Source organism: Orcinus orca, chromosome 7 (genome assembly GCF_937001465.1).
Source record: "Orcinus orca chromosome 7, mOrcOrc1.1, whole genome shotgun sequence".
NCBI lineage: Eukaryota > Metazoa > Chordata > Mammalia > Artiodactyla > Delphinidae > Orcinus > Orcinus orca.
In genome coordinates, this window is record NC_064565.1 from 34,862,732 (window position 1) to 34,886,190 (window position 23,459).

A 23,459-nucleotide genomic window follows, 5' to 3' on the forward strand; every position below is an offset into this window, starting at 1 on the left:
TCAGCCCCAATTAGCAAAGGTAGAAGTGTATTCAGAGGTTTTTGAAAGAAATAAAGAAAGCCTATTTCTACAGACAAAAAAAAAAGCAAAACTAGTATACATAAGGTCTCTTCAAAAATTTTACCTACTAATAAAAAGCTTTCAAGCACATTTATAACAAGTTTTAAAGATATATTCCAGCTAAATAATCTGCACTAATGTGGTGGCCAGTGACACAGCTGACCTGAAATGGCCATCTCTATTGTGAACAAGAAAAGAAACTTGGTATGTTTACTAAAATTCGTATCAACTCGAAGAAAATATATTTGAACATTTATTTCCATTTAACAAATATTTTTGGCAGTTAGGATTTTCAGCTGTTATTCTTTCATTAAAATTAAAGTGAGACATTTCTACATGTTCAGACATTCACATAATTCTTTTCTTTGGGGTTTAAACAAAGAGATGATACTGTACATGTGAAATAACTACTTTGTGTTAGAAAATTACAGTCATTTTATCATAGGTATGAAGTGCTGCTTTTCTTTAAAAAACAAAATAGCAACAGGTGTTGTCAAAACCTTCCGATCCATGAGACAAATGTACACCTTTTTTTCTCTTTAATACTTCATTTAGTCTTTACTAGATAAGGATGCAATTTAGCCAGCCTCCATTTTACTTTTTTCATAAACACAGCATTTTTTTTACACACTTTCAAATCAAGTACCTAGGAAAGTACCTTACAAAATAGGAGTCATTACACAAATGTTAGTTGAAGAAAATGAATAAACTGTGAATTATTAATTCACTTTTTCTAATTACAGAAATATAAATATGACCACTATTCTAATTCCTTATTACTACCCACTATTTACTAAATTATTTATTAAATAATAAAATAATTACTTAATTATTGCTGTTTAACTATAACTCAAAAGTGATATCAGAACTGAAATAAGTTAAACAGAAACCAAAAATCTGTGAATGACATCCACACTATCATTTCTTCTGATCACTATGAACCACATGTACTGAAGAACAAACATAGCAGCATATTGTAGCTGTGGGCCAAACACTCTTTAAACATTGTTTTTTTATTTAAGTATTAATTCCATGCCATCTCTTCTATTTACATTTTAAAACAGATAAACTAAAGGCTAGAAATTAATAACCTAAAAATAAAAATCTCAGAGCAAATGAGTTACATAGAAGAAGAGCACAAATTCTAACTTCACGATAGCATCTTACTCTTCAGTTTACAAAATATTCTTCGAACATTATTATCTCATTTGATCCTCATAACAAACCCTGAAGATAAATGGGCAGGGTATTATTTTTTCTTTTCACCATTTTGCAGATGAAGATGCAAAAGAATGGTGATCTGCCCTTAGAGTCTGAGTGGCTAAACTGGGCCTTGAATTCAGCTCCTCTGGCTTCCAGTCCAGTGCTCTCTCCTGCTCCCTCACAGCTACTATCTAACAATACGTCTAATAGGTACAAAGAGAAAATCAAAACCCATCATTAGGGATGCCCAAACATCGAAGGAATTCACATTGTGTGGCTAATATTTGTAAGTCAGGATTAGTCAATATCTATGTGTCTAATCTGTGGTCTGGAGCTGCGAACAAATACCACATTAGTCAGCAAGACAAAATAAGTGAGAGAACAACTGACACTCCATGTCTATGAAAAAAGAAGTCATTCTTGGTTTGATGTGCTTACCAGCTGGAAAAAAAAAAAAAAAAACTGTACGACAAATTGAAAAGTAAAACAGAAATGAAAATGAATGCTGATGAGTTCAAACCGAATATTCTAAATTGCAAATGTGGAAATACTGATTCAAATGGCACCATGTCATTAAACTCTATTAGAAGGAAGCCTTCAGGTGACTCATACAAATCTGGAGAGAAGGGATTTCCCTGTCACTGCCACCCCATTTAAAAATGTAAACCAAAAATACCAAACAAAACCAGGTTGCAATATTACTTTAGAGGTTTTCTACAATTTTTCTAAAACCTAAGACATACCAAGTTTATAACTACTGATGCTCATCTAAAGCCCAAATCCTTAATAACAGAAATACTAACTTTTTTGCTGTAATATAGAACAGGTCATAACAGAATGTAAATACCCTGAATTCTCCAAGTTTTGATATAATCAATACCTTAAGGGTTTATCACCAAAACTGACAATATGCATTAGAAATCCTAGAACATAATAGTTTCTGGGGCCAGAGCAGGCTGAAGGATGCAACAGCCAAAAAGAAAACCCTGTTCATCAAAACTTTCTTTTTCAGTAATTCTAAGAGGCTGGTGCTCACCACAACTCCTCTCAGATTTAGACATCTAATTAGAAACTGCATTTTTAATACTAGTTAATACATGTAAAACATATGCATGTTGAACATATTAAAGGACAAAAGTTTTCTGGGAGCTTTTTTCCATGGAAAAAAAAAATAAAGAAAACTCAACAGTGTTCAAGTGGACCACTACCATCAGCCAGCATTTTATCTAAAATAAAACTGATTGAAAGAAGGCAAATATAAAGATCATATTTCCAGAAACCTGAATGTTTTTCAGGTACTTCAAATCTAAAATCGCCACTGTTTCTCCTTCTTGTGTGAATATGTATGTGTGTCTTCTTTTTTCTACTCCCAGTTCTAAATACCAAAATCAGACAAAAAAAAAAAGACTACTCACATAAACTCTACTTACATACTAAATACTCAATACTCCAATTTCAGAGCCAGTAAGTCCTCGATTCTTAACCTCTGCTTCTCTTACTTCTCTTACATTTTTCAAAAAATACTGCAAATAAAATATGAATGTCGTTAAATATTTTTGAACACTTAGAAAAATAAAAATACCACTACTACGAAAATGATTGCATAGTCCTCCTAATCACTCTTTATGAGCCCCTGAGTCATAATCTCTTCGTTTCCACCAATTGCAAGAGTCAAGGATTCCTAAACCTTTGCAATAATGGCACTGTGCTATTACTTGAATTCCTGGCAGCAATCTTCTTATAAAATGGTATAGAAAAGTATTTTTTCAATAAGAGCGAGTTGATGTTTTTCTGTTTTAAAAATCTCCTTTGAGAAAATTGAAGACACTAAGCAATGCTATAAAATGAAAGCTAAGGATCACTACCTCTGAATGAGAAACTCTACAATACAAATGCTACATACACACAGACACACACAATATACAAACAACATAAGCCTTTAATATAACTGGATTTCATGAAATTTTTTTCATTTTATTTAAGCTTATGATTGAGTCAAAAAAAAAAACCAGTGACAAAAACTAGTTCACATTCTTAGCCACTTTCATTTTCTGAAAATCACCAAAACAGTTCATATACAAATAAATATCTGTATCAACACTGGATACACACTGAAACAAACCATGAGCTAAAAATCCCCTATACTTCAGCTCTATTCCTATAGGGAAAGACAGGTTACCAAGTGTGGGGAATTTCCCTAGAAACATATTAGTATCTGATGGCTTTAGAAAGGCTGATTCAAGTGAACATTGTGCAAAGAGTACTGGAAAAAAAATAATAAAAGGAATAGAACTATATCCAAGAGAAGAAACTCAGTTCCTAAAGTGCACTACCTTATTTACTCTTTTATCATTTGTGTCTGGCACACAGTGTGTGTTCTTCAAACATGTGCCTTACCAGTCCAGACCACTGAGGAAGAGACTGGCTTTTCTGAACTGAATACTAAGTAGAGTGGCAACCACAAACTTCACTCATTAATTTTTACCTTGGGATCTAGCATAAAATAAGAACTCTAGAGATGCACTTAATACCTGACTTTTCCCTTTTTTTGAGGGGGGAGTGCTAAGTTTGAGAAGTTAATACCAAGTAATGAATCACTTATTGATTATGTGTATATTTGGGTAATATGTACATATACACACATATACATGTATACATAATATATATTATAAATTTTATTTACACAGAGAAAAGGGGCAGTGTTACATTAATTCTTTAAAGAAAAGGAAGTTTTGCTACAGTGAAGTATGTGGAGTAACTTAAAATGCTGCCAAAGTAAACCCACTGATCGAATTTAATGAGTGAATATGAATGATTTACAATTGGCATAGCTATTTTTAAAATAATTATAACTACTAAAGTAATTTAACTGTGATCTCTCTGCTTCTGCCTAAATTAATTTGTATACCAAATTCTTTTTTCATAGACAGGATAAGGGTAACTTTCAATTCAGCTCCTAGACAAATTTTATAACTAGTGAAATGCAAACAACATAAATTTCATTCATATTGCTAATTCCTTTACCATCTACCATTCCTACTATCATTATTCTCATTCAGAATCTCACTATTTCTATATGAGATGTTAAGAATCCAATGGCCACCTCTACCCTCATCCATGGTCTCCATCCTGTATTGCTGTAATACTTGTCCTGTGCAGTTTTCCTTACCTCACTCCCATGTTTGACTGCAATACTCACCGTGTTTTACCTGCAAAACATTGTTCAAATCAAAGCAGTGCAATTTCAAATAACAGCAGTGCAATTTTCCTTTTGCTCTCTTGCACTCGGTTCACAAGGTTTGGATGAGGTCGACCCCAAAGTGGCCATGTGACCCTGGACTGGCCAATTATGACATTAGATGACTTTTGTCACAGTAATAAGTTCAAAGACCATAAGATTTAAAAAAAAAGTGCTTTCACTCAATGTGGGACTTTGGCTACAACTGCCAAGAGTGGTACACTCTTTCAGATAGGGTAACTAAGCTGGTGAGATATAGACTTAGCTCTGGGAGAGATCCATTTGGAGAGAGCCAAACCAGAGGAAAGCAGAGTCAAGAAAACAAGAGGCCTAATCACTGGATCCAGCTTTGCCTGGAGTCAACCACTCTAGGACTTTCAGTTATTCAGTTATATGAGCCAATACATTTTCCCTTATGTTTAACTGATTTTGAATTGGGGTCTATCATGTGCAACTAATAGGGTCCTGAGTAACAGAGCCATCAAAGGATACTCATAACCTAAAGCAAAAGCTCCCTAAATTCTTAACCTTGAATTCAAGAATGTTCATGAACTAGACAAAATCCACCTTATCCTCCCAACCTGATGTTCCACAACTCCTCCTAACTCAGAATATGTTTGTGCTAAACCAAGATTTTAGAGATTTCTAAACATTTCCCAATTTTCCTGCATTAATACCTTTGTTCACAACACTTCCTTCTTCTACAGCACTCTTCCACTTCACCTCTATCTATTAAAATCTCTAACATCTTCTCAGGAGGTCTACCTCAGAATTTCCTGAATGAGGATTAAACTCCCTCCTCTGTACTTCCTTAGTGAATGCTACCCTCTTTGCAGTCCTGACTCTTCTGTGTGAGGTCTATAGTAACATATTCAGTATTTAGTGTACATGTCTTATGTTCCATGCCCTATAGAGACAGATAGCTAACACAAAGGTCAAGCACCTTCTCTTTGAAAAGGCAGATATAATCATGACATTCTGAGGCTGGAACAGAAGATCCAAACAAATAAGTCATATCAGAACAACTTAAAAGGTATAAACACTACTGGAAAGAATTATTGCTCAAAAGTCTCTTAACTCTATAAATAAAAGTAAATATTCAAGAAGATACACAAACAAGATAAGGAAATAATTTCTGTATTAAATGAAGCAGTGGTTGATAACAAAGTTGAATGAGAGACAGAACAAATTTGTCTTTTGTGTTAGAATTCTTTAAATCTTGATCTTGATTTTAATTCCTTGTTTAAGACATCATAGAACTCAGTAGAAGAAACCAAAACCTTTAGTTACAGATGAAAAAAATAAGACTCTAAGGTTAAAAAACATGACTTTTCCAAGGCCAAACAACTAATTGATGGCAGAGTTAGGATTAGAACCTAGAACTGCTGATTCCCCTACTACAGTATATTGTTTCTTTCCAACATGAGTGATTTATATTTTTTATAAACTCCTTTATGTATATGTACATTTAAATATATTTTATTGAAGAGTATCTGAAGATGCATTCTTGGATAGAGTCTAGACCAGAGGCTACAAACACAAAGGCCTAAATGGACCAGTTAAGTAACATAAATACAGAAGCAGGTCAGTATAAAACAATGGCAACTAGTTGTATTTGTGACCAAAACAAAGAATGTCTATCTGTCTTAAAAGCAGTAAAAATTAAAAATGCTTAAATAATTGCAGTGGCCAAGCTAAATACTTCTTCGGGACAAATTCTTATCTCTCATTTATCCTATAGCTTCCACACCATATATTAAAAGGCCACTCTTCATGGGTGGCTATTGCCAAATCTAAAAAGCCTTAAATATAATCATGTGAAATTTTACAAAATTATCTCACACATATGCTAGATTCTACAAAGTTTCCTGAACTAAGAAACATTTTTTTTCCAGAAACATTTTTATACAGGGGAAATTCCAGAAAAATATATTTTCTATTATCAAAATTTACATAACAAATGATGACTGATATCATAGTATGATTAATACAACCCATAAGAATAAGTGAGTAAGTGTATAAGGAATTCTTTAGTTTAATCCCATAATTCTGAGGCCCTTAAATGTCTCTAAGCAGTCTCTGTGCAGAAGAGACGATATCCCTGGACACATGATACTGGTAGTGCTGAGAGCTGAAAAAAATAAGCAAAATTAGCAAAGTCAATTACAACCATATTTTGCTTGTATTTTCAAACCCACAGATATGAAAGCATTCATTCAACCATATTTACTCAACAGCTACTATCTGCTAGGAAGCAAATTAAGTACTGGAGATAAAAATGGTAAACAAGACAAACATGGCCCTTGTCATCACGGAACTCACAGAATAATGAAAAAAGAAAAACAATAAAATAAAATAATTACAAATTATATGCAATATAATTAATATACATTAATTTAGGATGCTGAAATAGAGGACTTGTTTTAGATAGGCTGATCAGGGAAGGCCTCTCTGAGAAGGTGAAGGATGGGAAGAAGTAAGCAAAGGTGTGGGGAGGGGACATGAGTTAGTGTTACCAGCTGAAGGACCAGCAAGAAGCAGCAGCACCTGAAGCAGGAAAGAGTTTGACATTTCAGAGTAAGTGAACAAGGCCAATGCCGCTACTACAGCACATTAGTGAGATGTCAGGGATCAGAAATGAGGTTGCAGAGGCAGGCAGGGCCCTATGAGCCCTATATGTAATCTGGATTTTTACGTACGCAAGGTGAAGTCACTGATGGTTTTTAATCAGGGATTATTTAATCCAAATTACTAGTATAACAATTGGATATACAGGCATTAAATTTTCTTTCAATCAACAGAGTTTACTAAATGCTTACTAAGTGTCAGCACTGTACGTCCACGTTTGTCAAGTTTGCCTTTACATCACCAGTGCTCGCATAGGCACTGGCTCTGGACGTAAAAGTTCTTAATACATGCTGATGAAGGGGAAAAAAATGGAAACAAGCTTAGAAAAGAACCAAAAGATACCTAGTCTGGTCAAACCATCCCACCTTCCTGCCCTCTCTCAGCTACATGTATTCAGTCACCAGGAATTTCTCCTCAAAAGGGAGTGTTAAATTTTGATGATCAGCATGAGATGGTGAACAAAGAGAAACAAAGGAAAGACTGCTTACAGGAAAAAATTTACTAAAATATAGGATTATGTTCTTCAGAAAGACAGAAGAATGAAAGGGACATGTATGTTCTTTTGTAAGCACAAGACCTGATTCAGCTCCCGCCTTCTGCCTGCAGTTATCTTTTGTGGGCTGGCTGGTCAGGAGGCCAGCAGGTCCATCATGTGAAAGAACCACAGAGTATAAACAAAGAAGAGATGCACAAGAATTGGCCATTTAATAAACAGGACAGTGTGTCCAAAGATTAGGTTAGGAGGCCAAATCTGATCCCAAGGAAATAGGTGAGCATGAAAGCTTCCCTAAGAGGGGAGGCTTAAGAGAAGGGAAGGGTACCAGAGTATCTGCACCATAGCTTTAGAAGCCCTGAATACAGGATGTCAGACACTCAGACCTGTGCACACCCTATACAGCTCCCAAAGCAAACATATTTCATTGACTAAGACCTTAATAAAAGCAGAAACACTTTCTCAAATAAACAAACAAATGTTGGGAGTGGAAGTGCAATGAAAATACCTAAAACAACTAGATTAGAAGCACTCTAAGATCAGACTCACAGTTTCAATTGTTATGTGAAAAATAAGCATGTGACTTCTAAAAGCAAAATTATGAAGGTCCTTACTCTAGAGCCAAAGCATTTTTATACAATAGTATGATTTTGCATCCATTTAAGGGTGTTTGGGGTTGTTTTGCTCTTTCCATTTCCTTCATTAAAAATAATGATTTTCTCTCCTCTGTAAAAGTGTAATAAACATCCAGTTTGTCTTTTAAAATACAGTTGTCAAATTTCAAAGGTTAAATATATGGGAGATTTATCCTATAGGTCTTTAAGGTACAGAGTCTGTTCAAAATAATAACTTATATCCTGATGCACTGTTACCTGGGGGCTGTATAGAATCTTAAATGTGAAATTTTATTTTATTTTTAAAATATGCTAGAAGGAATATTAAAAACATGCACTTGAAGTTCCACTGTTGTGCTTCACTCCTTGGAAGCAGTGGGTTCACAGTGCTTGCTACTAAGTATACAAACACTTTTGAATTAGCAGTTGATGGTGAGAATAAACTACGAACTCCATAACATGAAAAAAATTTTTTCTTGCTACTGGAATACTTTACTTCTTGACAGAACTGAAAAAGAAACACAAAGAAAACTGGAAAAGATAAAGTCTGGAAACCCTCCTTTAGGATGCTTGTGACACAGTTTCCAGTTTTGCAATGAAGGATGTGTTACAGTAATTTAAAAGTTAGTCATTCATGTGCATGTGCATGTCTTTGTATATGAGAGAGAAGAGAGTGAGAGAAAAGAGAGATAGGCAGAGAGAGACAGAGAAACAGAGACTGACTGAATGGTTAGTTATTTGGTGTGCAGTATTATACTATTTCTGTGGCATTGGGGTCAGCTACATTTTCAACATAAAAGTCCAGATGGTTTTATACTGTCAATCAAAGGAGAGTTCACTGAGATGTAATATTGTGAACAAAGCCCTAAGCACTGTACAAATACTGGAAAGCTGCTGTGTGCACTGCCTAGACACAAGAGCAGATCGGTAGAAAAACAAACCAAAAGAGAATCCCACAATTAGGCAGTATAGGATAGGGAAGCTGGCCGGCTGGGCAACGGTGACAAGGAAACTCTTGGCTAGTTCTCATAAATGGAAGAGTCACATATGGGTCAGACTATGGGATGCTGCATTGTACCTAATGATAATATTATTTACGCAGTGTCAGAACATCATCCAAACCCCAAGAACTGTACGCAACTGGTAATGATATAAGGGCAGTGAGCTGGGCAGTACTGGAATGCTGTCTCTAGCCAAGTTCATAAACCAAGTAGAGAACTTCACAGTATAGCAGTTTGAGGGTAATTTGGTAATGGCAGGTACTGAGCACCACAAACAAGAATGTTATTTTCATTCATGAGTTTACCCGAAGATTTTAAAAAAGCATCACATGTAGCATTTATTTGGATTTAAAGAAAAACCTCAAAAGGAAAATTCAAATGACATGTGACTTCTATCGCTAAAAGCTAAAGAGAAACGTGATAAGCAAAAATGAAAAAATCACATTCACAAACCTAGAAAGACTCTTGGTTCCCAGACATCAGCCTCCAATAAGTTTCAAGAACTATATCCCTTCTCAAGATCCCAAGAGGCACCACCACCCACTTCTAATAGAGAAATCTAGTAATATATTTTTTCATCAAGAGGTAGTCGGGCTTAATTTACTTAATTAACCTACTTCAGCAAGCTAATGAGATAGCATAGTGGTTAAAAGCATGGGCTTAAAAAGAACGAACAGTGTATGGCCTTTGCAAGTGGCCAGACTTGAGCTCAAATCACGTATCTACTATAACTAGCTGTGTAACCCAGTGCAAGTAACCTGACTCTAAGCCTGAGATTCTACCTCTGCTAAACCAGGAAAACAATATCTAGCTTCCAGGACTGTAGAATGTCTACTACATGGTAAACGTTCAATATTTTAGCTATTATTACTATTATTTAAATCCATCAAATCTTACCTTGGTTATAGAGATGCAAAATGACTGCCCTTTGTATGCCTAACAATACTTCACTTACCTACAAATTCTTAACAAGTCATCACTTACTTTTATATTTCCAACTATGATGCACACTAATATAAAGATGTCTTCATGATTAAGATGGTATTAAATTATTCAGAAAGGTACATTTTAATAAAATGATGTTTTATTACTAAAGTATTATTATATCATTCAGAAAGTTATATCTTTAACAAGAGGTAACAATTCAAAACAAGATATAATTGCCAAGCAAAGTAATTGAATTATTAATTTATAAAAGAATTGTTTGAGAAACCACCACCTTCCTTATTAATTTACCTATATTCACTAGTTTAGCCATATCTTTATTCACAAAGGCTAGCTAAAAACATCAAACATACATAGGTACTTCATATCAGTTAAAAATGTTCACTCTCCCAAAGAAAGTTATGCTTAATGTTTCACAGCAAATAGTTCAATTAAGAACAAAAATAAATAAACAAATCACAGCTTCCCTGAAAGAGAATCTGCTTAATGAAAAGACACAGTCAAGGTACCATTTAAGAAAATGGCAAATCATAACAGAATTATCAACAATCAAATATCACCTTAAGCTTGAATTTCACTTTATACATTACTTGACCCAACTGAACTTTTCATTCAATTTATTTTCTATCCAACTATTTGCTTTCCTTGCCCCTCCTTAGATATTTAAAAAAAAAAAAAAAAGGTCAAGGGTTGGGAGTAGGGAAGGGAGATATCATAATGATAATCAACACCAATTAGGACTAGTATGGCTACAAGAAACAGAAAACCTAAAAAACTAGACACTTGATCTCATGTAACGCAAGTCTGGAAAGAGACAGAGAAGAACTGGTGTAAACCAACCTGCATGAGGACCCAGCCTCTGTCTATTAATGGCGAGATTTTTAGTTAATGTAACAACAACTTTAATGATTATAGTCCCATTCGGATTTTCTATTTCATTTTGAGTGAGGTGTTAGAAGTTATGTTTTTCTAAGAAATTATCCATATTGTCTAAGTTTGCAAATGTATTAACATAAAATTATTAACAGTATCTCCTCCTTTTTATTGATCTGTATCATATCTGTAGTTATACTTTTTTCACTCCAAAAATGAATTGTGCCTTAAAAAAATAAATAAAGCATGCCTGGATTTATATCTGTTTTATTATTTCAAAATCACTAATTTTAGTTTGTTCATCTTCATTATATATATATACACACACACACACACACACACACACACACACACACACACACACACACACACACATATGCTTTCAATTTCACTATTTTTTACTCTTTTTATTGTTTCCTTCCCAGTACTCCTCCTAGATTAAAGTAAGAGGAGCCCTGCCCTGGGCCAAGCTTTAGAAGGCACTGCATATCACAATTTAAAAAGACAATAATAAAAATAAATTTATTAAAGATGATGTGGCTGCGACTGTCAATTTAGATGCAACCCACGTTGTGATATGCAGTATGTTGACTATGACTCAGTTCTATTTTTTAGTATCCGTTATAATTTCTTCTGTGACCCATGAATTATTTAGAATTATGCTTTTATTTCCTGACTTACAGGGTTTTTGAGGAATCTTTGTTAATGATTTCTCTCCTGTTCACACTTCAGAATGATTTCATCTGAGGAGGCGGAGATCACTGGCGGAGGGCTACTGGGGCCTGCTGCCTGCACTGGCAGAGCAGCTACTCCTCCAGGCAAAAAGGGCTGCAGAGACTGACAGCAGGAAGCTGGCCAGGGCATACAACAAGAGAAAGGTGAGAGGGATATGGGTGGGGCACCAACAACCTCTGCTACTCTAATCCCCAGGCAAGTATCTTCATTCATTTCCAATGCACTCTTCCATTGTTTCGTTCTTATAACCTCCTTTCTTGGCACCAAAGATGGCAGCAATAACACTCTTTGGCACCTTACTTTTGGTCACTTGTCTTGGAGAGATTCCAATAAGAGGACACAGAAAGCTTCCTAATTCAGGTTAATGCTGCACAGTATTTCATTTCAAGAACGTAACATAACTCAGTTAACCAGTCCCCTTTGTGAAAACTACGCAGCCACGGCTTCAAAGCAAGGTGACCACTCTAATGTCCAAATCCCTCTCCAGATCCTCTCTTACTCTGCTCGGCTATGAACTTAAAACGAAATTTATTACGTTTTACAAAACATAGCTAGATGTTTTAGGAACAGAGGGTTTTCAGGGTACTAGGTAGCTATAGCGTTCCAGCCTTTCATCAGCCATTTATGGCAGCTCAGGTGTTTTGTCCTCATCTTGTCATCTGCTAATTGTATACATCATAACCACAGTGAAATGCAGAGAAGGGGAGATGGCTTTCTCTTTTTATAAGTAAAGCACAAAATAAAATAGAAAAAAACTTAGTTGGAAGAACCCCCAGAAGTAATCTACTTAAACTGAATTTGCCAGAATCCAGCACTAGCTTCAAGGAAAACTGGGAAAATCTGGCAGAGAACGGAATCATCATGACCGACTTAAGTCCATCAAGCTTCACTCCCAGGGGCTGGGTACTTAGCCACGCCAAAGAAAACTAATTCTGTTAACAAGGAAGAAGGGCTGTTAGGTGGGCAATGATCAGTATCTGCCACAATACCTCAGATGGAATGAAAATATAACTGTAAGCATCTGAAAGTGAAAAAAATGATTTTAAGTAAGAGCGATTCTTTCAGTTCAGTAAAGATATTGCAGAAAGAAAGAAGAACGAAATATCTTTGATGCCTACTCTAGGTATATTTTAAGAAAGTAGAAATGCTTGATGCTGGGACAAATGACTCATACATTTCAGAACATGAAATTTGAGGCCCATCCTCAGAAACATTTTTCTGCATTTTGTGAAGTTTCCAGAAGGCAAGGCTTTAATAAAACCTAATAATTACCAAACTACTTCTGAGAAAAATAAATTGTGGAGCTTTTGTAATCTATAATAAAAATTAAACAGCTCTAAATGTGAATCATGATGTATTCTTTTCACTGTCAAGATAAAGCAGAATCAAGCTGATTAATTAGACTGGAGCATTTATTCTTTTAGTAATAAAATATTACCCAGCTAACGCGCTTATAAAAACAATGACTATGTGTACAGATGTTGAAAAAAAATAACCTGTGTACCTACATTCAAGGTCTTTCTTATCAGACACATTCCTACTAGTTCAGAGTAGTTTTTGCATGGCATGCAATATTGGTGCTTAATCATTTTATCTTTATGAATTTTGGTGATTTCATTTGACAAATGTACCAATAGAGTAAGTAAATAGAAATCAAGAACTTTTCATATCTTTAAAAGTCTCCACAGAGATCAGAATTATCTGGTGTAACAAAACGTCATTCTTGCACTTCTATCTAGGGTTGAGTGAGCATATTTTTTAACTTCGCATGTAAGTTTTCAAGCTGCTGCTGTTTTTTCTAAAAGTATTCAGAAAGGTTATTTGGTAAAGAGTAGATAAGTTATCGTTAGTCAAATATAAGTGTAAGTTAGACTGGTGAGGTATATGTTTTAGTGAAGTCTGATTAGATTAATAAGTACCATTAACTGCAGCTTAAATGGCTGAGTTTGAAAGATCACAGATACCACTGTTAGGACCTGGAGGTTATGGCTATCAGAGAGTAAAACTTTATATTTTATGACACCATCTTTCAGAAATCTACCTCCCAAATAAGACTGCTTCAAAAAGCAATGTGATGTTTTACCTCAAATGCTTCAGACCTCAAACGGAGTGGGGAAGCCACGGGCACAGAAGTGTTTGTTTGCATGCTATCCACACACATATATTTGTGATACAAAAATTCCATTCCAAAACACTGCGTAATCAAAATGAAATCTAACAGCAGATACAGAAATGGTTTGTTTCAATGCTCAAATCATTGTAGAAATGTACTATATCATTTGGTATGTATGAATGTATTATATCAAATGGTAATGTTAAATGAAAATGTGCCATAAAGCCAACTGGATTCCTTGACCTTAAGTAATATAATGCAATTGATGCTGAGAAAACACAATTAAATGAGATGTGAAAGCAACTATAAACAATCAATTTTAGCACAGCAACAGTGCTAAAATCCTGTTTAGCACTGTTTCAAGGCAACGACTCACTTGTCATTGCCTTGAAAACTTTTGTATTGATACATGCACTGAAATTTCTAATACTACTAGTGAATCCACAATACTCACTTGGTGATTATCAGAATATAAAACATTAAATTATGTAAGGAAAAATACACTTTAGATTAGAAAAATACAAAATTCTCAATATGCCCCCAAACAGCTTTTACCTTTATAATCCCAAGCAACATGACTTGAGTGCTCACTGCTGTTCCATCTGACAATCTGAATTCTCAGAGGCGATGCATGGCTTTTATACACCAAATGGGTTATTTTCTGAATCCCCAAAATTACTACTAAGAACAGCAACCTACATTTAAATCTCAAGCTGCTCTCTCCCTTGTCTCTGCCCTACCTTACAAGCAGCAGCAGATGGAAATGGCTGCTGACGCCAAGGTGAGCACTGCAGCTTGCAACGTGCCCTTTCTCTAACAACCTAGCTGCTCGAACTCCATTCATTATCAGTCTGGCCCTCCCGACTCCTGCCACCACCAATGCAGTCCTACACAGAAGGGCCCAGAACGGTAAGAACATCGGATATGTAAACCACAGTAGGATAATCTTCCACTATTTAACCATCAGGAGACATATGGCAGTAAGGATATTCAGGAGGATTCCATTCTACTGTTTCCTTAAAATGGAATCGGTATTTCCCATCCACACTTTTCAGTGTGTCTCGTAAGCCCTTCTAATAGGTCTCCCTAGTTCCCACTTCCTAACAATTCAAAATTCAAAACTGAGGCCTGTGTCCCCCAAATCTATTCATCCTTCCAGACAAAGCAAAGTTGACCAACTCTACAAAGCGACCTCCAATTTGTCACAGTCAAAATCAACTTCTCCCCTTTTCATACTCTCATGACACTTTAAAAACTACTCATCTCTGAACAGTCTTTAAAGCCTGTAAGGGCACAGGCCTTGGTCATATCCATCTTTCCAACATTAGCTCCTAGTACAGAGCAGACACCCTAAAACAGCATACTCACTAAAAGAGGCATGGGAGGTTATGGAAGCAAAAACCAAATGTGCACAGGATCAACTCTCATCTCAGGCCAAAAAATGTCATCATACACCCACACGTGCATGTGATAAAAGCACAAGACAAATGAGAAAAGGCATGCAGGCTCTAAATGAATCCACTTTCCTACCAACCAGGTGTCCTCAGAGTACAAATGTAGTCGGCTGCTCTGTTGTCGCTAAAGGAATAGCTACTGTAGTCATTCTGACCAATTCCATAGTTGAAGGAAATCTCACAGAGGCCAACAGAGAAGCAACCTCCTTAGAACAAGTACATTTAAAACAGGCTGGAGACGCAGTCTGGGCTCTAATTACCTGTAATGCTCACTGGCAGGAATATTCTGAGAGAAGTACAAAGCCGACGTCCGTGCTCTCCAGTGCCATTTCTTTGCAGGAAGGGTATAAAGAACACAGTGTTCTAACTCTTCTTGAAGCAGATCCACCAGCTGTTTATGGGACCCTCCATAGAATGCCTCAATGATGAGAATACTCATTGGCCCTTTCAAATCTTCACAGATTCTAGATATTAAGCAAAAAAAAATTTGTATAAATATTTTCAAATAAATATGTTAAAATATTATACACAGAAAGCAAATAAAGTCGTTTACAGACAAATTACTTTTTTAAATAGGTTTGTCCTGCTTTTTTAAAAAGTATATAACACTTGAGGTTTGTACTTTGGAATCAATATTTTTATACCATTCATGTTAATAAGAGGAAATAAAGATGCTTTATTTTTCTGATTTCTGTTTTTTCATGTCTTAAGATTACTTCCACAATGACTCAGTTTTTTCCCCTACCCAGGAAGTTTAAAGTTCTCTCCCGCTGTCATCACTCACTTCCTGGCTGGAACGGCTATGACCCTGACTCAGTAACCTCAGCACTGGCTTGGCCTAGAGCTCTATCTAGACTTGGACAGTCACTGAACTCCTGTCCTAACTAACACTTTCACTCCAAGAGCCCTTCATTTGCATGGGCCTTTCCAGTTCAGGAATTCTCTGATTCTGGAACTCTCATATTAATCCATCTTTAAATTCATCAGCTACCAATGCCTCCAACGAATCCATATTTAGAAGACAGCACACTCATATTCAAATCTCTATTCTCTAGTGTTAAAAATCTTTAGGATACAATTTCTTGAGACGCTTGACCACTTCCTCAGTATTGTCAATATCCCACCCCCAAAGGAAGACCGAAAAAGTAGGGTAAAGCTGTATGCTTGTGAACCAGCAAAGTTTCTACAACCTTACTTTAAACAACAAAGGCATTAAGAGCGATAAAGTAACATTACTATTAAAGATGTGGTAAAACTGTCACCACAGAGAATCAGCTGTCAAGCAACTTTTTACTTTAATAGTATCACTTTTGTTGAAGTGCTCAGTGAGATAAAAATATATCTATGAATGTAAAAACTTTTATATATTTCAAATTATATGCTATTTCCTGTAAGAAGTAAATAAGAAATATCACTTGGTACATAACAACTACATCGTTTAAAAATATTCCAGATGTTTGAATTCTCCTTTATGACTTAAGTAAACACCACTCGTTCAGCAAGCATATTGCTTTCCTTAATAATGTTGTTCCACAAAATTGTTAGTCTCAAAAACTCAGTGATGCTCCTAACTAAGAAAACTGTGCTTTACCTTGCTCAGTCAAAGCAATGCCTGCTTAAATTGCCTTTCAAAGCAAAATGTCTCAAACGGTTCTCAAAGAAATGACTGAAGTGAAAAAAGCTTATTTCTTGATGTCTTAAATCTTCCAATAAGCATTTTTGGGGAAAAGATACAAACACATACTTCACTTATCTGTAAAATAGGAAGCAGTGCTCCTCAGGTGGAAAAAGTATGAGTCCTGGGGTCAGGGAGATACAGGTTTGAAGCTCAGCTCTGTCATGTCCTAGCTGTAGGGCCTTGGACAAGCTACCTAACATTGTAGGACTTAGTCTCACCTTCTCCAAAATGGGGATAAAAGCACTAACCTCAGAGGGGTGATGTGAAGATAAAATTGAAGCATAGCAGCTGACAAACAGAAATAAGGTATTTTGCCCCTCCCATTATTAGGATAAACCACCTTACTTAAGGAGTAAAGATAGAATCCTCCAGCATTTTAAAATCAGTTCTTTTCAAACACAGCTCCTTATTCACCAAGGAAAGGTGGGAAAAGTAGATATACACATGCATTTGAAAGGCAGTGGGTGTTACCCATTCCCCATCAGCAGACTGTATCTCAAATACAAATTTGAGAGTACTGCAGATTTTGTGCGCAAGAAGTAAGCTCAGAGACTGTGCTATGCAGCTCGATTTTTCCAGGCTGGCTGGTGACTTCAACTTTATAATGCTGTATTCAGTAAGTTAACAAAACAGCCTCCAGGTTTAACAAAATGGTAGCCAGTAACCCTTCAAATGAAGGAAACTTCTAGAAAGCAAATGAAAAACTAGTGAAAGGCAATTTTGAAAATTATATCAAAGGTTTCAAGAAAAAATAAAAGCAGTTTAACACTAATTTGCTTACTGCATCACATGACAGGTATCTGCTATCTTGCTTTATTTCCTCTGACCTAACCACACCAAGGTGTATACGCCGTGTATATGTTTAAAAGGTCTCTAAAAGGTTCTTATAAAAATGACCTGAGATATTTCCCCAAGTGATGGAATGTGATATAAACCACTCTAGAGAATATTCCACTCATATATAACCTCAAAGAAAGCAACATTAATATTTGGAAAAAAACAAGCTTTCTGATTCTTCATTGCTCTGCCCTTTTCCATGATTAATCTAGAGCACGTACCATGCGCTATAGTTACAGATGTTTCTTATGGGTCTGAATCATGAGTTATCTGCAAACTATCAGCCACTGTGGAGGCAGTACGTGTAGGTGCTGCTGTAGATTCAAGACACTCACTAAGCAGAACTGAACACCAAGCGTGTGGGAGGTTGAAAAATAGAAAAGTGGAAAAAAGATTATAGTTATAGTAGATTTCCACCCCTTTAATAGCTCAGTAAGAAGAGTGAAATGTACAGGTTTGAACTAGCGTTTACTTGAGCATTCTTCTAGTGGCCAACGGGTGTGCCTGCATTTGGGGTATTTTTCTAGGGAAAGTAACTATGTCCTACCACCTCTGAAAACTATACTTAGTGGCTTTGATTCATGGAAATTTGTTCTGCTTGTTTTGTGGAGACAGACATATCCTGGCAGTTCCCCCTTTTACTTCTACTGCAACTTTTGCAGCAAGAAGAAATTTTGTTCTTCCCCTATAGTCTTCTTTAAGCACAACCTGGAAGAAAGATGATTCCCACTAGGTGCAAGCAAAAGAGGGGAACCTGATTTTTAAATATAAGATTCAAACCAAATGTCATTACAGCACATTAAAGAACTGCTCAAATAATACTTTCACTGTGCTTCATTGAGCTTTGTTTTAGAAAACACTGCTGGAAACATGAGCAGGAGTTGGGAAAAAAAAAAAAAGACACTGTGTTAAAAAGGATTTTTGCTGTTACGCTGGAATTTACTAAAAGATAAAGGGAGTACACCATTTGCCCATTTTAGCAGTAATCCCAGAAAACTGAAGATGGTCACCTGACATAATAGATTCTCAGGAGCACGCCAGGTAAATACAGACATTTTGCACCACTAGCAATGGCTACTGGAGAGTGAGTGTTTTGGAGCAGCAGTAACAGGGCCTCAACACTGAAAGTCCTCACTCCAGAGAAGGACAGGGTCTCCTCCGTGGCAGGAAGCTGCGGCCAGGTGTTTGCCAAAAGATGCTGGGTGAGCCTACATGCAGCCAAATGTCTTACATAGGTGCCTGGATTTATGAATCTGTTAAGGCATTAGCACATGTACCACCACAGACCTTAAGCCCTGAAACAATTAAACGGAGTAAGTATATTAGAATTAGGGGTATGGCATTTTAAAAGGAAGAAACAAACAAACAAAACTTCCCACGTTGGAGAATAAACACCAAACAGAAAGCCCACGTCCTTTCTACATGACACTAGAATGATGATATTTTACGAGTAAATGGCCAATCCGTTCAAACTCCCTAAAAGAGCATAAAAAATGTTTCAGATAAATTTTTATCAGCTTTTAAGTTTTTCTGCTTAAACAAGTAAGCTTTAGTTTTAAAAAACCTCATTTCTTCAGCATTTTTGATTCCCCAGTGACACCAATGAATGAGAACCTGCTACACTATTAAAGCTTTATGAAAGTTTAATTCATTATCAATACTATGATTTAATGATACGTGGTTAAATGCTAAACATTAATTTAGCAATATAAGAAGAGTCAAAGTGATAGCTAGGACACAGGAATGTTAAACCACTTCAAGTTCTATTTAAGATTACCAGAGGTCAAAATGATCTATTGGAGAATTATCTGCCTTCCAAAAATGTACATTTACAATTAAGAGGGAATATAAGGTGAAAAATCACAATAGTATTTCATATAAATATTTTGACCAAAATGAAAAGATGCCATTAGAATCATCTCAATTAAAAATGAGTAATGCATTATTGATAAGATCACCAAGAACAAAAGTAGCCTGAAACCAATGCTGTGAATATTTTTAAATTTATATTAAAACTTTTGTCATCGTACCTGCATTTATTTTAAGCTTGACCCAGTTTCTTTATTCCTTGAGCCATGATCATTTTCAAGGTGAACTACATTTCTGTCTACCTCCTCCAGCAGTTATAACTGCTGTGGTAGTTCAGTTTTTTGTTTTTAAACAGTATAGCTAAAGGAAATTTGCCATATGCCACTGATTTATTGAAAAAGATGTGCTAAGTATAAATATCTCATGTGGATTTTTAAAAACTAAAGCTAAGTTACATTAGAAACCCATAATTAGCCCTCATATATGATGTCAATGCAGTTACCTATAATATTCAAATAATTTTCCAACCAAATACCAAGTAATAATTTTAAATTAGAGGACGTGTTGTATTAATATATTCCACAGACACCTTACTGCTATTAGTTGTAGGAAGGTATGGTTTCAGTGATGATGGTTTTAACGATTTTAATCCCACACACATGAGAAATTGATTTCACAGGCTAATCCACACATGGCTTGATACCTTAAACTTCAATCAATTGCTGAAAATATATTTTCTATTTGCCTATATACAGTACTTGGAAAGTTGAGCTTGGCAGAGCAAAAACAGAAAGCTTAAACACAAAATGGTGTAAATTGAGGAAAGCAGAATTTGAGTAGGATTTCCCAATAGGTCATCAGAGGTTTACCTAGTATTTCCTAACTGACCCTTTCCCCTCTTCCCTTCTGAACCTCCAACCACCAACTCCAACACACCCAGGTTCTACTTAAAAAGCAACCAATAACCCAGCAGAGTAAAATAGGGCAGTACTGAGAAAAGTTCGTATTACCTTCCAGCCCACTCACTTATTTTAATGATTCATCAGGGAAACCCCAGTTGTTAAAATATACCTGAAATCTCATTAAACAAAAAAAAAAACCAAGCATGAAAAGATTTCTGCTTTGAAACATGTTGTCATTGATTCCCCTAACAGAACCTATTAAGGGTAAATGTGTAGTAAAAATATATTTTGCTGAAAAAGTTTCTTCAAAGTACTAAAATACATTCTATTATGACATGGGGGGAAAAAGAGACAAGGATAAACAGATCCTATGAAAAAGTTATTATAAAAAATTTCATAAAAATCATGTATAGCAAATACATCCTAACCCCTAAAGCTTCAATGTAATCTCTGAAGACTGATAAATAATCTAACATTGAATGCAGTGCAATAAACTTGCAATCCTAAAACTACAGGCATTCACAATATTATACACAAATAAAGAAAGTCTGACCAATAGTAAGGCATGAAATTGAATTCCTGAGCATTAATTTGAATTGAAGATAACATACAACAGAAACTGATCATTATTCCATTTGATTATGGGGCATACAACCTAACATTTATGATAACTTGTATACTACTGTGTACTTAAATAGCAACATTTTTTTTTTAATCTTGGATTCATACTGAAAAAGATGTAGCACTGTAATATTCTATTCCCCCACAAGGCTATGGATATTCTAATTTCATCAACTCTGACTTTTGTTTCCTGCTGTGATAACTAAGAAGTGAGGACTTATGCACCAAAACCAAGATTTGGTAAGAAGACTTATATGCCACACTATTTGTGAGACAATTTAAAGCTATTTTCAAATGTGCTGTTCCAAATATATGATTTGCAATGACCTTTTAACACGTGCTCTTTTTAAAACTACAGTCATATATGCATATATGGCTATTTAATTTTCCCTGACAAATATTTTCATTCTTTCTCGATTTGGGATTTAACTTTCTGCTTAAAAATATCCATCACTTATACCATGACTTGAATTAATACAAAGTCTTCGTTATAACTATCAGTTCAGTATCAAATGCAAATTCGACAAATACCTACATGTACCGACAGTATGACATCATTCACTTGTTTTCAAATATGCATAATTTCCACAAATAACTAGATATATATATATGTATATATATATAAAACAAATTCATTACCTTACATTTTGTAAAGTAATATTCCATATTAATAGCAAAATTATAACTGTGAAAATTTTTCTCTTAGTGTACTGCTTTAAATCCACAAATAAAATATTAACCCTCTTTCAATTTTTCATTGCTATCATTTTCATGAATAATTTTAAACTATAAAAGTGCAATGAATTAGTTCTACTGAATACTAAAAATATTTTCAATTTGCTGACATTTTAAAATGTGGCAGTGTATTTATGAATCAATTGGAGATTTTATACCAGAAAATTATCTCATCACTCATTTGAACTATTGCATTACCCTTTTAACTAGGTCTCCATGCTACCATGCAATCCAGTTCCCATCACACCATTCTCCATAATCCAGCCGCAAATAATCTTACAAAATGCAAATCTGATCATGAAGTGACATGCTCAAAAACCTTCCATATCTCCATCACCTAAGGACAAAACCCAAGGCGCTACACATGGCAGTTAAGACCTTCCTTTTCTGGCCTATTCTTTTCTTTTCACTACAGCCTTGCTTCCCCTTCTCTAACTTCAATCCTCTTCCCCCACTTCCCCAGGATCATCGTAGTAATACCAAGTACTCACACTCACATGTGTGTATTTTACACTTCTGTGACTTCACACCTTTATCTCTTTTCCATCAGCCTTTTCTTCAAGTTCACCTGATGAAATTTTCTTAAAATTTCTCCATGTGAATCACCAACTCCAAGAAGCCTTTCCCAGAACTCCTCTTAAACATGACTTCTTTTCTACTCTGTACAGTAGCATTTTACTTGTTTCACTCTATTTCCATGTTCTGCTTCCCTGTGGGGCTGTAAAAAATTTGGAGGATGAGGATCATGTCTTTATTTTCCTGGGGGTTATCCCAGGATCTGCTATATAGTGGATGTCACTAAGTTTTTTGTAGAGTTGAACTGAAGATCAGGAGGAAATGGGAAGTTGATTCTGCCCTTAAAGAAGTAACACTGCTTTCACCTGAACACAGGTCCTGAGCAAACCAGTGTCAGGCAGCACTATACTTGCTACTAGTGATTTCCCATTATTCCTGAAGCCTAAACCAAATCAAGCAGCTAGTATATCTGAACACATTTTTTTTGTTGTTCTTTTGGTTTTTTGCGGTACGCGGGCCTCTCACTGTTGTGGCCTCTCCCGTTGCGGAGCACAGGCTCCGGACGTGCAGGCTCAGCAGCCATGGCTCACGGGCCCAGCCACTCCGCGGCATGTGGGATCTTCCCGGACCGGGGCACGAACCCGTGTCCCCTGCATCGGCAGGCTTACTCTCAACCACTGCGCCACCAGGGAAGCCCCTGAACACATTTTATACTCTCTTTCAAATACTTATTCTTTTTTCTTACTGTTCACTGAATTTACTGAAATGAATAAATCATTTTCATGTAGATGCGTGTTTGTCTTAACCTACTAATGCAACAGAAGTAACAGTGATTAAAGATGTGGGAGAAACACCATAAGCAACTGAATTCTAGGCCAAAGCAAGTTTCACGGCCTAAGAGAATATCTCTGAGATCCATGAATTTTGAAAATCACCTACCGTTTTTTTATTGTTTGATCTATCGTCATCCTAGTTTAATACTAGAAGTGGAAGTAGGATGAGTA

At 35.7% G+C, this 23,459-nt stretch overlaps 1 protein-coding gene across 19 annotated transcripts in view; it reads right to left on the reverse strand.

The window, feature by feature from the left end:
- GTDC1 (glycosyltransferase like domain containing 1) overlaps nucleotides 1-23,459 on the reverse strand; it is a 446,641-nt gene that overhangs the window by 316,691 nt on the left and 106,491 nt on the right. For 15 of the 19 annotated variants that reach the window (XR_007478257.1, XM_049711957.1, XM_049711961.1 and 12 more), the window contains 2 exons: nucleotides 22,431-22,657; nucleotides 15,618-15,821 (listed from right to left, as the gene is read on the reverse strand). Coding sequence is in view for 17 of the 19 variants with exons in the window: in XM_049711957.1 (XP_049567914.1) it covers nucleotides 15,618-15,796 (179 nt within the window). In the remaining 2 variants the exon portion in view is untranslated. Of the gene's footprint in view, nucleotides 1-2,693; nucleotides 2,787-15,617; nucleotides 15,822-22,430; nucleotides 22,658-23,459 lie in introns of those variants that run through there. The other 4 variants (XM_049711959.1, XM_049711958.1, XM_049711962.1 and 1 more) reach the window with 3 other exon arrangements.